The following is a 16,882-nucleotide window of genomic DNA, read 5'->3' as shown; positions in this document are numbered from 1 at the left end:
TTCAATTATTATTTTGCTATGGAGAGAATGATTATTCTTTTTTTTGAAGCTATTTGAAGTCTTCCAAAGTAAAGAGCCATGGAAATCTTAATATTGGCCTTCTTCAGATGGCCTTATCTTTATTCAAAGTTGCAATTTGATGAAACCAGTCAATGGTCAATGGTAAGACACTTCTTTGGTAGTGTATTTTTATATTATCTCTATGTTTAAAATGCATACATAATTTCATTTGTGCAATACTAAATGAAAGTAATAATTTCATAATTCAATTGAGTTATTAAAATAAATTTTTTCCCCCAGAAAGAGTAACTCTGCCAGCATTCTATTGTTTCTCTGCAGTGGTGCACTACTTCTTCTTTACAAATTATGGACTGTTACTAGTGCCTTACCACTACTAGTTATCAGTAGCAACTGATCAACATAAGTTAGAATACACAGGTGTTTTTTGTTTTGTTGCCTGATATTTATGCCTATTCTGATACAGAAATACAGGCCGAAATTTAAAATTCTGTGACTGTACTAAACTTGTTGAGTTTTTGAACCGTAGATGAGCCAGCAGCTTCTATAATGATAACACAAGAGAAGTAAAATCAGTTACACTGTACAGCATGTCCCAAACAATGGGGTCAATCTCAGTGTAATTAATGAGTCTGTGGTAAGACTCCTTCTTAATAGTTCCATCTGCTTAGTTGTTCACCTTTCCTGGTTTTGTGATGCATGAGGGAGCTTTCTGATGATCTTGTGGGGAAAAAAGTATCTGGAATCTTGGGTCAGAGATTGGTGGGGAACCACAGCACTGAGCTTCATCCTTTCCCTGTGACACCTCACCAGCCCTCATGTTCTCTTGCTGTGACACAGTGCTGAGGCCTCTCCCTACCACGAATAGCCTTGATAGATGCGGTTTGTTGGCTGATCACGGATCAGCCTGGCAAGAGTCTGTGGCATGTGGCATTGCAGAGGGAGGGAGGGCTCCCAGGACTGTGCAGAGAATGCACGTGGTACAGGTTGGGCTGCAATGGACAGGGAGTCTAGAGCCACCTTGTGCTCAGTGAGTAGGCTGAGAAGTCAGTTGTGATTCAAGTTTCAGCGCTGGGGCATTTTAATCTCTGTCCCTTTTAATATACATCACGTCCAGCTGAGATTGAAGAGGAGCTTAGCATGACCTTGAGTAGTGTTTTTCCAAACTTTTGTAGATTACTTATTCTGGAGTAGTCAGAATATCCCATTTCATCCTTTTCTGCTTGCCCTGCATTAGCTATAAATGCTGTCAGAATCATTCTGCAAAAATGAAACAATTAATTAAAATAATTTAATTTGAAAGTATTCAAAAATAAAATAATTTTCTTTCTGCCCTTAGCTTACTTTAAGCAATGAGTCATAGCAAGGCTTATATTTGCCTTAGTCATTCTAGCATGCATCCATAATAAAGCTGTCTGCTTCACTGATTCAGATCAGAACCAGACTGTTATTGTGTTGTCATTTCTGCATACCATATAGCATGGCATTCACATGTTGCTGCTAAAAAGCTTTTACTAGGAGAGTATGGCAGAAGCCAATAAAAGTAAAAGACTTTGAAGAAAGCTTTCCTCATGAGCAGCTTGTCAAACTGCTTTGAACCCAATCAAAATAATAATTCCAAATTTTTCAACCCAAGGTTAGCGGGGATAAGATGGATTGCATTGACTTGAGCTGTGGAGCCTTTTCATTGTTGAATGTTTAATTCTTTGTTGAGGGCTTAGTCCTTAAAAACTTATTTTGTGGGCCACGTTTGAATGAAAACCTTTGTGCTGTTCAGTACCAAAAAACAGAAATCATGTGGCCAAATGCTATATCCAGGATAAGCTGTTTGTTTGGTCTTTCAAATATTTTCTTCTATTAATTCACATAAAGATGTCACTGATGGCTTAAGCATTAAAGAAGCTTGATGCTGAAAGGTGGTATCATATGCCAGAGACACATGAAGCAAGAAAATAACCCTTTCTGGCCACCAAAGGCTTCCTCTTGATTTTCTCATGGGTCACAAAATAGTAATCTCTTGAGGTTATTAGAAACCCTCTGGTCTCATCTGTGTATACTAAAGCCCATTCATTTTTTACCTGAAAGTTGATCCCAATGACTCATTTGTACTGGAGTATTCCAGTCCTGAGGTTTTTAAATGTTCTATTCTATTAGCATAGGTGTTGCCATTATCCCTTATTATCATAACAGGAAAACCATGTAATAGAATGATGAGAAAAATCTCCAGGGCTTTCCCAGTCATACAGGGAAAAAAAATCCTTTTGAGGTCTCAAAATGGCAGTCAGTTTGAAATCTAATTTATAAGGAAGGCAGCATCTGAGGAGGAGGACTTTCCTCACTGTCATACTGCACTAGACTGCATGTAGTTGTACAAATCCCTGAGGCTCTAGGGAAGACTAGTTCTCCTATCTAAGTGCATCTGGCCAATTGTGCATCAGGAGAACAAATGTTCATGTGCATCCCTTTCTGGAAACCAGCTGAAGCCCCGAAGCATGAGATTTGATTAGAATCATTGGTGTTGTGACGCACTGAACTGTCAGGAGCATGTGGAGGGGAGTCTGTGGTCACCTGTTCTCCTGGAGGCCATGGAGAGAGGGCTCAATCAGAATCACAGACTAAGGGAAGCTGGAGTATGCTGCCACACCATCCCACCCAGTCTGTAATACAGTCTGGATTTCTTAGAGAAAGAAACTGTATTAAACCCTTTAGTTTTAAAAAGATTAAATATCTCAGAAATGTAGTGAACATCCTGCCTTTTTTTAGGTCATCGTTTGCCATTTTATTATCGGTATGTACCTTGTAATGATTCTGTGTCTGATTTAGGATTTTAATTTTTTTCCCTGTATGTTTAAAAATGTTTTTTCTTTGTCTTTAATCTTTGTGATGAGTTTAGTGTGAAAGATACTGGACTTTGATTTCTTTAGCTTCCATTTATATCACCCTGTATTTGGTAGTACAGATTAACTTTTTTATCTCCCTTTTACTCCACACCTCTTGGTTTTGTAGTAAACACCATGGATTTTTCATCTCTCAGGCAGTTCATATACATGATCTTCTTGGATACTAAGCTTTTGATCTTTCTAGAGTTGTAAAGGGCCATTTGGTTATCTTTTGGATATGCCTATTTCAGTTAAAAAATTGCATCTGCAGTGTGTGTTTTCCAGAGGGTTTGGGAAACTCTAGTTTTCACCATTAAAACACTATGTGCATTAAAATAAGACATAAAGACAGAGAATGTTGTGACAAAGGACATAGGAAAGACTGAGGCACTCAATGTCTCCTTTGCCACAGTCTTTACTTGCAAGATTGGCCTTCAGGAATCCCAAATCCCTATAACCAGTGGGAAAGTCTGGAGCAAGGCAAACTTATGCTCAGTAAAGGAGGATCAGGCTAGAGATCATTTAAAAGGTCTGGACCTACACAAGTCCATGGGATGCACCCAAGAGTGCTGAGGGAGTTGGCTGATGTCTTTGGAAGACCACTGCTGATAGTCTTTGAAAGGTCTTGGAGATTGGAGGAGGTTCCTGAAGCCTGGAAGAAAGCTATTGTCACTCCTATCTTCAAGAAGGGCAAGAAGGAGAATTCAGAGAACTACAGGCTGGTCAGCCCACTTTGATCCCTGGGAAGATAATGGAGCCAATAATCCTGGAAATCATTTCTAAACATATGAAGAACAAGAAGGTGACTGGGAGTAGGCAGTGTGGAGTTATGAAAAACAAGTCATGCTTTTTGACTGATTTGACCGACTTTTTTTTTTGACTCATCATTTCAACTTTATTTCCTGTTTCTTTATTTCCATATTATTGGTCAGAACCTGGTTTTAGTTCAAGATTTAATTTGAGCACTTATTACTGAACAGAAGTTCTCAAGCATGCTTTTCTCGCCACAGCTCACCCAAGGAAACAGTATTGCCTCTGTGCTCTTTTCACTTAAAAGTTTACTTTTGAGGTCAGATAGTAGTCTATAAGGAATTCTGAGTATTGATGTTGTTTCATAAAGCCTCTGAAGCATCTCTTGTAAAGTCATCAAACCAACCCCTCTTGTCCTTGCAGTCCATTAGTAACATTTTCTATTAAATATCTCTATGCTTTCTATCCATGCTAAGTAATGAAACCTGGGAGAAGCTCTCTGATCTTCTTTTACAGTCTTAGTGGGGATGCCACTATTTGCAATACAGTTAAATATGGTTACACACCTGGTGTGTTGTGATGTTTGCCATTTGGACTATCAGAACTGCTTTGTTTTAATCTTGTTCTTTCCCTATTGTCTTTTGTCATATGGAATATGAAAGTATTGCATTGGTTGAGGGTTTTTTTAGCATTTTTTCTGCATTTCAGCTGATCTATCTGAAATATTTTGTCTGGATATGTACCATTACTCCAATACAACCCGGAAGAACAAAACAAAGAAATGAGTGTCAAAGATAGCAGCATTTACAGAGGAATTGATTTATAACTCCACCACTGTTGTGGGGGAAAGTAGCTACTTTCCTGTCTGCATCCTGACAAGGATGGTGGCTTCTTCTCATAGCGAAGCTTCAGGTGCTAAAGGAAAACCTGAAACCATTAGGACCTGTTGCCTCCAGATCTAGTAAAAAGGTGGAGTTGAGTGATTTATTAGGCACTGCCTTCACACCTTTGGGCAAAGAGGCAAGGAAGGAGAGGCCACTTTTTGCACTGAACAACATAAAACAGGAATGGCAAAATATACCTGCCAACAGGCTTAAGAGGAATGTAGTGTAAAAATCTGTTGCTGTTTTACATCTATTTCTCTAGGAGATTAAAGAAAGGTTGGGGAATAATTGAAAGCATTTCAGCCTGTTCAGATCTGCAAGGTTATCAGCGTGAGAGTTTTTGGTCCAGAGACTAGCTTGAGGAGTGATGGAGTTACATGTTCTTAATCTAAAGAAGGTCACAAAGAGGGTGCTTTGGTAGTGAAGTTTACACTGAGGGCACAAATAAAGAAGGGATAAGGAAGAGCTAGCCTAAGGAGTGTAAGGACCTTACCCTTTGGGGTAAGGTCATTATGTATAAATACAGTGGCTAACATGTTGCGAATGTGTCTCCCTACCATGTGTGGAATGTGAATTTAGTACAATTTATTAAGGCTTGCCCTTCCCTCACTAGAATCAACCACTTAAATGTGAATACCTCTGTCACAGGACATAATCATAAAGTGATGTTGTACAGCCTCCCAATTTAGTGTCTGCTCAGACTGGGCACTATGAGACAAATCTTTCCCAATAATAAGGAGCTAATTTCTGCACTGTTTTTCTTTTATTGAGTGCTAAGGTCAGAAGTATGTGGCTTTATTTGCAATGTTATTCCAATGTGCCAGTTTTTGCAATGAAAAGCTTGAATAATACTTACAGTATAAGTGTCCTGCTTTCCAGTTTTTATTAGTAAAATTATGTCTGAAAAAAAAGAAAAAAGAAAAAACAGCTATATATCCACAATATTTTCTTTTCGGTGTGCATTGGTACTATTAATGCATTTATAAAGCTCTTAACTTCCATAAGATTTATAATTTGCTTGTAATAAAACACCATTTTATGACATATTTCAGGTTTTCTTAGGACAATAATTTTTTGCAAAAAAGCAGTAGTAATCGGGAAGGGGAGGAGCAAGATGTTTTTGTTTGAAAATATAAAAATATATAAGTTTAAAAAAGCTGGCGAGCTATATGGTTGACTGGTTACTGAAATGCTGGAAGAAATGTTACTAAGTATGGAATTACATCATCTTTCCTCTATACACAGAAAAAGCCCAAGGAAATATCATTTGTCATAAGACCTACACTGCATAATCTGAAATGCCACTTCAATGCTAAGAGCGGAAGGATTAAAAAACCCAACCAAACAAAAAGCACACAAAACCCCAAGAGCCTACAGAAAGTAGTGGTGAGCAATTCAAGTCAAATCAGTTTTTTACAGAAATAAAAGAAGGGTGAGGAGGAAAAAATTCTTCTGTTTATTTAATAATTATAGTTCAAAGAGAAAAAAACAACAGTGCATAGACAGACAAGATTGAATACGTGAATGTTCCTTATCTCTACAGAAAGTTATGATTATTTATAAAATCTGACACTGGAATCATAAAAATTCAGTTAGTGCCTTTCTTTGCCCACAGATCTGAATCCCATTTCCTTGTCCAAGACTGCAAAAAAGAGCTTTGCACAGGGGACTCCCACAACACATAGGAAGGGAGAGGGGAGAGTAACCTCAGCTCCCTCCAAACCTGAGGATCTCCTGTAATGATGTCTGCTGGCATCACTGCAGTGGTTTCAGACCTGTGGTGATGTGTGCTTACTAAAGGACACGTTTTTCTGAGGGCTTAGAACAGCCACAGACTCTGTGAGCCGGAAGCTGGACTTCAGACAACTCCTTGAGGTGGCAAAAACAAAGCCCCGGCTTAGCTGAGCTGAAGCAGGATTGATGGACTTTGTGCTAAGACTCACATTGTCCTGCTTTCCATGGTGCATAACACTGTGTATTGGACTTTCTGTAGAGAGAAAGATCCAACTTCCTCAAGACTGGTGTAGACTAGAGGGAGGCAGCCACAGAAGCAGTGGTTGCACTTGTCTCAAAGGAACAGGCCGGGTCTTTCTTACTGCCCTTATTTTCAGATGTTACATTCATTTCTGTGATGGACAAATGCAGATATTTTATGAATCAGATCTGAACACATAGCTTTAGAGTGAAAAAACAGATTAAGCTCTCCATGGTTTCCTGACTACACTGAAAAAACCCAAACCAATCAAATTCTACCTAGACAGAGGTTTTCTTAATATTTCCACTGGGCAGTTAATGTGAATTGCTCCTGTTATGAACCATTGCAGGGTTTTCAGGAAGATAAGGTCAAGCATGTTCGAACCAGACAGAGTTGAAACTGGCTGCTGGTGGTGCTCACTGAAGCTTCATGTGTTTCAGAATAATGAAATGGCATTCACGGAGTGAAACGGAGTTGTCCCTTTTAAAGAGAAAGCAGATGTATGTATGAAGACAAAATAAGTGAGCTGCAGTGTCAAGCAGATGGAGGTTGGAGCATGTACATGTAGACCTTTCTGGCCATCCACGATATCAGCACATTAGAATATGCCTCTGGTGGACCTCGGTGTTGGCTATTACTCAAATCCATAATAGTTTAGGACTTGCTAGCTGGGGGGCTGTTTCTCTCCATGTGTGGACCTCACAGTTATTTGTGACTCATAAATCCGTAATAGTTCAGGACATGCTTGCTGAGGGGCTGTTTTTCTCCATGTGTTGTACTCTTCCCTTTGCATGCAGTAGAGTGATTTCCAACTGATATACCCTGGTTTTGTAAGGATATACCCTGGTTTTGTAAGGAAGGAAATTGGTGGCAGGCTAGTCAGAAGTGTGCTGCAGCCCACGTGAATTCCTAGTATTTCAGTGTTTTTTAATTTAAAACTGCAAGGAATCTTTACACTTCTGAGTTCACTTTCCAGCTCTTGGCCTGAAATAGTTAATCTGTTAAACTACAGCTCATGTTGCAAAGCTGATTTGCAGGCTTGTTGCTTTGAGAATGTGCTTTGAGCATGGAGAGACTCCTGCTTTTGTAAGAATTTTTGAGATTTCACTGTTTTGTTGTTTCTTCTTTATAGCAGAGTAGTTAAGAGATGAGGATAAGTGTCTTTTGTAGTGTTAACCTGAAATGTAGATATAGATACACATATAAAATGAAACAGGAGTTTAGTGTCAGTACTGAGCATTAAAAGCTGTGGAAGGTACCGTACTTTTCCACCCTCACTAAAGTGCTTTACTGCTCTCCTAATACAGGAAAAACTCTAATTAACCAGTCAAAATATATGGAGTCAGATTACTAATCAAACACTCATTTAGGACCAAGTCCTGGTCCTACTGAAGTCACTGGAAACAACCTATGTGGAGAACATCAGCTGAAGAAGTTCTGTGTACCTCTGAGGAGTGGGCCTCTCTTTCCAGAAAACTGGAAAAGATGTATTTGAAATTTGCCTGTAGAGAAAATTGTAGCATGGCAAGACGAGGACATCACCATTCAGAAGGGCTGTCTTGGATGGAAATAGCCATTGCTCTGATTATAGCTTCCCTTCGTTCTTCCAGGTGTGTCTGCTCAGCTGACCAGCACTCGTCTCCGTCGGAACACCTCCGTGGGCACCCCGTTCTGGATGGCTCCAGAGGTTAGATTCATGTTTCAGAACATTTTGTCACTGCTATCCGAGCTGCTGTATTCTGCATTTCTGCTCTTTCTTTGTCTTTCTTCCTGACCACTGGTCTTTTCACCAAATGAAACAGCAGTGCAATTTTTTTTTAAGAAGTGTTTAAAAATGTTTTTCTTACATGTTTGCAAGTTAAAATGGGGTTTAGTTTTGAAATTACAAGCTTAGAGCCAGGGAGCAAGACACCGAATTGCTTACTAAAATGTTAAAGAGTATAGAGTACTACTATTGATACTTTCCAGCCTTCTAAGCTCTGAAACTATGGGTGTCTCGTTTCCCCCTGGATGGAAGGAGCGAGCCCACGGTGGTACTATGATGCATTACAGCTTCTATTTTTTGACTTCTACACCTGGAAAGTTTTTAATACTGTATATCCATAGCTGACAGCAAGAAATGGAAGAGGTTATTATGAATGAAGTTTACTATGACTCTGTGGAGATTTTCCCAGCCTGAAATTGAAGCATATAAAGATATATTTTAAGCTGATGCGGTGAAAATATTTCCTTATAAATGAACTTATCTACTTAAACTATTTGTGTCCACACAAGCACATGCAAGTACATCTGTTTATAGCACATGAAACTACTCTGTTTATACACATGTGTTTTTATCAACACACTCTGTTTATACACATTTGTTTTTATCAACACACTCTGTTTATATGCATTGGTCTAGCCATGTAACTAATGGCATACATGTTGACTTAGATCTGCAGCTAATGGGATGAAAAAATGTAGATTCATCGAGCATTGTGGATGAGCTGAAATGTATATGAAGTGCTATGGTCTAGTAACCATGGCAGTGTTGGATCAAGGATTGGACTTGATGATCTCGGAGGTCTTTTCCAACCTGGTTGATTCTATGATTCTATGAAATACCTTTACTGTGATCTGATGGCAAACGCTTTGTCCAGACGTACTTGATCTGGAAATTGGCTGATTTGGCTGAATAAGGACCCAATAAGAGATAGTGAATTCAGCTTCTGCTTTCCAGCTTGTTTCACTTCTTAGAGAGAGCAGTATAGCTCCATTAATTACTTTGCAGGAATAATCCATTTAACAGAGTTGTAAGGTTGCCTAGTTTCCTTCTACTTCCTCAGCCATGAGATGCAGTTTAACACCTTCACCTGAAAAAGTCAAGAATTTGCAGCCTTTTGTCCAATCAAGGAACATCTGGCCAGAGATTCCGGTGTTCACGGACACTTGCTTTCTCTAGTTTAAACATTGCTTTCTTTCAGCTTTCTAAATGTGTGCATGTCTGTTTATTTCACTGAATATCTCCATCCTGTAAGAGATTCCCCCAACTCTGGGAGTGCTCTTACATTCGGACATTTGACCATCCAACAACTGTCCCAATCTTTTACTCTAACAGGTGATTGCCTGTGAGCAGCAGCTAGATAGCTCCTATGATGCCAGATGTGATGCATGGTCACTGGGTATTACTGCAATAGAGTTGGGAGATGGAGATCCACCCCTTGCCGATTTGCACCCCATGAGGGCACTCTTCAAAATACCAAGGTAACATCTTCATCTGTTTATTTGTTGGCAGGTTAGACTGAACTTTTTTCTTAAGTGCTACTTTTCTTCAAACTTAAACTGTATAAGTTTGTGGACTTTCTTCGAATTATTTATACTAGGAGGAGGTTAGAAATACTTTGTCTGGCTGCATTTTCTGCAGGCTCTGCTTCAGCTGTTTGTGCACGTTGAGAAGTTCAGAGCTGAGTGTAACTACATTTGAGAAAAAGCCGTGAGGCCTTCTCCTGAGGCCACATGAGTCCAGGACTTAGCTGAGTACAGTATATTCTTTTACAAAGAATGACTTATGATAGAAATAGTCTTAATATGCTGCTCTGCTGAACAGGTCCCAAACCTGTTTTTAGGAGTTATCTTCTGTCCTTTGAAGCAAAGGTCGTTCCGCCACTTACATACATTTAGGCTTCAGCTTTTCATTAGCTTGTGCTGTTTCTGGCAGTTCCACCATTGCTGTCCTTGGGCAGTGCAAATAACAAATTCTTTTGTGATTTCTTTGAAGCTGGAGATAAAAGTACCCAAAGTGCCACTTAACAGCATTTCAAAGAACATCAATCTCCAAGTCTGTACGGAATGATCATACTGTAGTTTGTGGATTTCACTCTAACAGCTGGAGCAGTACCACAACAACTGCTGAGACCACATAGTATTCATAAGTGCTTTGAGTCCTTTTCAGCCAAGACACCCAAATTAGTTTAAATTAACTTTAGGTTTAAGAAATCTTGGCTGACTTGGCACTGAAGAAGAGTATGAATGCTCTTCTAACCCTTGCTTCCTATGGGAAAAGCAAACCACTGTGGTCAGTCATTGCAGCTAGGTCTTCAAAAATACTTCTGGCTTATACCCTTACAGGTACTGGGCACCTTTCTGCTCTGGAGCAAATACAAGATCAATATCCTTTCATCACATTAGGTAAAACCTGAAAGTGATAGACTGAACGTTAAGCAGCACTTAAAGAAAAGCAGTTATGACAATTGATTGAAAAGAGACAGCAAGTAACCTCAATGGATTGAAAAGAGACAGCAAGTCGCTTCGTCTATTGGTCGTTCATTTGTCTTTATGACCATACTCTTAAAATGCCACCTCTGAATGGAAGAAGACTGTCAAGACCATTTCAACGAAATTACACCTAGAATAAACCCCTCCAACAATAGAAAAGAAAGAAGTGATATCTATTTACAATAGGTCTGTGTTTAGACCTTCATTTCTGATTGTCTTCTGATGAATGAGAAATAATTAATAACAAGTCAGTTCCTTCAGACACTTCATTCAGCAAGTTGATTAACTCAATCTTTCCGGGGAAACTTAAAATAGAATTTCTTTTTAAAAATTCTCTTAAGAAAGTATATTGTTTCAGGCTTGAAAAAAAAAACTTGCCATTATAAGTGAATAGTGATTAATGGGTTGTTAGTTTAATTTCCGTTTATTGATTTGATTGAAAAAATTATAGTGGTTTTTAGCTACACTTGGTAGATCATCTCAGTGCTATTTCTCCTTATTAGTTACATAAAGTAGGAGAACCAGTGAGGCATTGCATCATCTACCCATGCTCCTTTTACCAGTGGAAATCAATATCTTTTTTCGGTGGCCTTCTAAAACCCATTATTCAGCCTGCCTTCTCACACTATTTTTGTGAATTGAGTAGTTTATTAACTTATCATCATACTGATCTTTGCAGGAATCCTCCTCCAACACTACAACAGCCTGAACTGTGGTCACCTGAATTCAATGACTTCATTAACAAGTGAGTAACAACTGACCACTCTGATTTAATATGAAACATGTGTAAATGTCATGTGTAAAATATCTCTGTGTTCTTTGTGGAAATCTGTTGCAACAAATACTCTTCCTTGAAAGCCTAATTTGTAAATCCAATTTGACTCCCAAGTGAGGCTCTAGATTTAAAACATGAAATAACATTTTGAACACACTTGACGTTTCTTAATGTAAAGAATATTTAGTTTTAAAATGCAACAACTTACCTTCTTGGACTCATCAATTTTGTGAAATCGTATCAATTTTCAGTGCAGAACTGTTTTGATTAAGATGGATGTATTTATTATTATTATGGAGGCACGAAAGAACTCCAGACAAGAATTTCAAAACTTAACTTTGAACCCTCCGTGATCATATGTGTTTTTCTGCCAGCACAGGTGCTTGACTAAAGATTATGAGAAGCGTCCAACAGTATCTACTCTTTTGCAGCATGATTTTATTAAGCAAATTGAAGGAAAAGAAAACGTACTACAAAGGCAACTCATGGAATTTATTGATGTTCATCAACAAATGGGAGTCACTGAAAAGGCAAGGTAAAAGTAGCTAAAAAGTGTTGATACTTTCACTGTTTCAGAATGCCCAGAGAAATATTCAACTTTTATGGCTTTAGCTGGCCAAAAGATAGAAAGCTTAATATTTGGGGTCCCAGTACAGCCAATGGAAAGACAGCAGCATCATGATTTACATGATTTACATGTGGAATGAAACAATCTTTGCAAGTACCTCCCCTTTCATCTGTGACTCAAAATGCAGCCTTAGTATCACAGCTTTTAGAAAACTAAGGTAAGGTGAAATTAATGTTTGGCATTTTCTTACATTTGCATGGTCAGCTAATGTTTAGTTCAAGCAAGTACGCTAAAAAATAGCTAGTCAGGTTCCTGCAGTAATTGTATTTTCCTGACTGAAAGAAATTATAGTGGTAGCAGACCTTGTTTTGCAAACTTCAAATCTTATGTCTTATTGAATAGATACTTTCTTTCTTACACTAGTATTTAGTAAATATCAGTTCTGAATAAATCACTTAGCACCTGATGGCTTTTATTTAAAATACTTGAAAATGGCTTGGCTCAATTTTACAATTGAAAAAACTCCACCCAGTGCACTGATGTATCAGATGTGAAATGTAGTAGATTAGTATTGATGTACTCCTGGTGTGACTGCTCCTATGCTTCAAGGTAAAGCATGATGATTTTTCTTTTTTTTTAAATAGAACGTGAGTTTTAAAAGACATTTTGTCATTATCATCTGTATGGAAAAAGCTTATTAAAATCTACCACACTTCTTTTCACACATTTATAGTAATAACATATACAGCAGTCTTCAGTTCTAATTCTGGAGAATTTTCTTTTATATATATATTATAATATTTCTATTCTCTATGCTTTGAGGATAATAATAAGAATCTATTTCTAAATAATTTATTATATTCAAATTTTTTTCAACTTTAAATGAATGTGGGATGAGTAGTACTTTCTCTTTTCTGGCATTGCAGTAAAAAATACGCAGTTGGCTTAAATTTGAGCCTCAGGCTGGGTTTGTATGCTCTCTGTATTGCAGACTTGACATTTGCTTAATCCAGAAAGATTCTCAAATTGAAATAAACTTATCAGATGTCAGTGCTGAGCACTAAACCAGCAACATAATCCAAACTTTAAAAAGTAGTTATTTGTAAAACACAGGGAAATGATATGTGGTAAAATAAGTCCAAACCACTAAATTATATGAATTAAAATCCTGATAACACTTGTGATTTTGGTCATTTTAAAACCTAAATAACTTTTAAAAGTCAAGCTTCAAAGTCAATTAGATACTGTGACCTTTTTTACCCATTTTATAGAGCTCATGTTTGTTTTATAGCATCATTTTTTTTAATCCTTTTTTTTCATGTGAATGCTGCATAAAGCAAACTACACGAACTTTTTTTTCCTGTACAATACAAACATAAAATGGCCCAATTTGCATGTGCATAAAGAAGTCAAGTGGCACAAGAACAGGATGATCTACTGGTGCTTTCTCTGTTCTGTTTAGACTGTGTTTTATAAACTTATGGCTCTTCATGCAAACTAGAGTTTAAGGGAATGTATTAATATGTGATGAAGTTACCTATGCTTTTACAGTTGTTCAAGTGTAACTTCTACATAAATTTTCCCAAAGTAAAACAGAATTTTCACTTTCATAATAATAATAATTTCTTATCTGAAACCATGCCAAAAATTACTTATTTAGCTAAGTGTGTAATTCAGATGACATGGTTAAACTGATAGATTAGTCCATATTTCAGTTTAGCAGTTTAAAATTCTAAAAAATAGTATTTCCAACCTAAATGATTCTGTGATTCTGTAATTTTGTGAAATATGCTGTAAGACTCACTATAGAATAGCATTTGGGGGGTTTTCTGCTGTGAAAGATGAAAGATTATACAAAGATCTATGAATTCAGTAGCCATACTTTTAAAAAAGACTTTAAATACTAATCATATGTATCTTCTGACCTTCAATCTGCACAGAGCAAAAAAGGTGTTAAAAGCAGCATCTGCACAGAAGTACCATGTAAATCTGATTTAGATTTAGACATGGGCTATGTAGTGACAAGTCACCTGGAAGGGCTGCATCTTAAAATCTCTTTGCTTTCTTTTCTTGCTTATGGTGTTCTGGGACTGTTTTTACACTGGCATGTGAGGGCCCTACTGTGGAATTTCTGAACTTTCACCAGTTGCTGGCAATGTTCCTTGTAAACCTTCCTCCTGATCTCCAGGTCACGCTCTCTAAGTCCATAATTTGAAGGCATAACTCTCCTCTTTCTTGGCACTGGGAGGCAGGTAGTTTAAGGGATTAAAGATCTCTCCCCTCCACCAAGGGAAGAAATCCTGCTACCTATGTTGTGGTATATAAATGGGCATGGCATATAAAGTCAGTAAATTTGGTAATGTTGAATTAAAGCTGAAAGTAAAGAATCCAGTTATTTTCTCAGTATGTGTTTACTCTCCTCATCAAATTTGACTTTATTAATAAAAGTTTTGTATTTCAAAAGAAAAAAGAAAAATACTTGGAAATTAATAGCTGAGGTCCAGCCACTGGGTCTTCCTGTGTGCACTAGTCCTGTTTTCACTTAAAATCAAGTCACCTTCTTTGCACATTGTGCTGAGGTGTAATTTGGCTCTGACTGCCTTCTGCAGTGGTAGTCTGTTGATGTGCTTGTGATCTTATCTTGTTGTTTACTGAAGCAGTTGATACAGTTCAAAAAGAAGAGCTTATATTACATTATGTCACATTCTCAGGGTTGGGGTTTTTTTTGCAGAAGGCCAAATCCTCTGGTCCAATCTTTGTGCTCAGAAAGGCGCAGAGTGGAGTCACCTTACAGTCACTTCTATTAGCACCATTGTTCCTGAGGTATTTTCTAACACTGAGGAGTCACTGATTCGTTGGGGCCCAGTCGACTTCACCCTCAGAACCTTCCCAGTATTGTTATTCTACTGAAGAGGAACCTAGATTTAGGTTCTGCATTGTACTCCATGCTTTCAAGAGATGGGAATAAGAGAAACAACAAGAGGAAGAGAGCCCACCAACCTCCTGAGTAACTGAACAAATCTCGATTTACACTGATAAAACTTTAAATGGTAATATGCCATAGTCCTGCTCCAGGGAAGATGATGGAAGATAGTACTGATTTTTTAGTAGCCTTTGAGCAGTGTTATAGCACTAGCATATCTTCATAGAATCATAGAATCAGCTGGGTTGAAAGGGACCTCCGAGATCATCAAGTCCAGCCCTTGGTCCACTACCACCGTGGTTACTAGACTATGGCACTAAGTGCCACATCCAGTCTCATCTTAAAAACCTCCAGGGACAGAGAATCCACCACTTCCCTGGGCAGCCCATTCCAATGCCTGATTGCCCTCTCTGTAAAGAATTTCTTCCTAATATCTAACCTAAACCTCCCCTGGCACAGCTTAAGACCATGCCCTCTTGTCTTACTGATAGTTGCCTGAGAGAAGAGACCAACCCCCACGTGGCTACAACCTCCTTTCAGGGAGTTGTAGAGAGTGATGAGGTCTCCCCTGAGCCTCCTCTTCTCCATGCTGAACAACCCTAGCTCCCTCAGCCTTTCTTCATAGGACTTGTGTTCAAGTCCTTTCACCAGCCTTGTTGCTCTTCTCTGGACCTGCTCCAGCACCTCAATGTCCTTCCTGAACTGAGGGGCCCAGAACTGGACACAGTACTCAAGGTGTGGCCTCATCAGCACCGAGTACCGGGGAAGAATCACTTCCTTGGACCTGTTGGCCACACTGTTCCTGATACAGGCCAGGATGCCATTGGCCTTCTTGGCCACTTGGGCACACTGCTGGCTCATGTTTAGCTTCCTGTCAATCCAAACTCCCAGGTCCCTTTCTGCCTGGCTGCTCTCCAGCCAATCTGTCCCCAGCCTGTAGCGCTGCAGGGGGTTGTTGTGGCCAAAGTGCAGGACCCGGCACTTGGCCTTGTTGAACCTCATTCCATTGGAATCAGCCCAACTCTCCAGCCTGTCCAGGTCCCTCTGCAGAGCCCTCCTTCCTTCCAGCTGATCAACACTCCCCCCCCAACTTAGTGTCATCTGCAAATTTGCTGATGGTAGACTCAAACCCCTCATCTAAATCATCGATAAAGATATTAAACAGAACTGTAAAGGTATTAAACAGAACTGTAAAGATATTAAACAGAACTGCTTGTGCTACTCGAGGCTCAAAAAAGCATGAATGCTAGCATTGAGTTTCATTAGAAATTCCACTTTTTTACTTTGAGCAAATGCAGTACATTTTGCTCTAAAATCGTCACTTCTTAGTGCTAAAAATACCTGTTTGCAACTTAACCTTTCCTAGCTCAAAACTCAGGCTGAAATTACAATGAGAATAGCATGAGAAAATACCCCTTGATACATTAACGCTTTCCCATATCATCTTCACTGAAAAGTCTCCAAAATCTGCTGCTTGGAATGATGAAGTAAGCTATATGAGATAAATTCATGTTAGAGAAGAGGTGAAGCAGGCAAAGTTGCAGAGTAAGTGCAATTAATTTGGGGGGAGTGGTTTGTGAGGAGAGTCACTTACAGGACAGGGTCCTTGAGCTTGACAAGGGTCTTCACGTTATAGCTATTAAAATGTATAATTACTGATGAAAATAATTATTAAAAATGAGCACTGCAGCGTATGCCCCAAAACCATTCTAAAAATACACTTCTTGCTAGGCCAAAAGAGGGGAAAAAGCCCTGCATTGTAGAGAGTTTTACTTTGCAACAAAAATAACTGTCTTTGAAATGACCTTCAGAACTGTCGCATCTACACCTGACAGTCAGGCTTGTAAGACTTTTAT

General features: G+C 38.6%; 1 protein-coding gene across 5 annotated transcripts in view; it reads left to right on the top strand.

Moving 5' to 3' along the window:
- The window catches only part of MYO3A (myosin IIIA), a 119,669-nt gene that overhangs the window by 38,721 nt on the left and 64,066 nt on the right, over positions 1–16,882 (top strand). For all 5 annotated transcript variants that reach the window (XM_027658814.1, XM_027658816.1, XM_027658818.1 and 2 more), the window contains exons 7-10: positions 8,117–8,193; positions 9,604–9,749; positions 11,440–11,505; positions 11,915–12,070. In XM_027658814.1, coding sequence (XP_027514615.1) covers positions 8,117–8,193; positions 9,604–9,749; positions 11,440–11,505; positions 11,915–12,070 — 445 coding nt within the window. The remainder of the gene's footprint in view (positions 1–8,116; positions 8,194–9,603; positions 9,750–11,439; positions 11,506–11,914; positions 12,071–16,882) is intronic.

Source organism: Corapipo altera, unplaced genomic scaffold, assembly GCF_003945725.1.
Source record: "Corapipo altera isolate COAL_440 unplaced genomic scaffold, ASM394572v1 63, whole genome shotgun sequence".
Taxonomy (NCBI): Eukaryota; Metazoa; Chordata; class Aves; order Passeriformes; family Pipridae; genus Corapipo; species Corapipo altera.
Note: the sequence above shows the minus strand (reverse complement) of the source record. Positions and strands in the feature narration are given on the sequence as shown.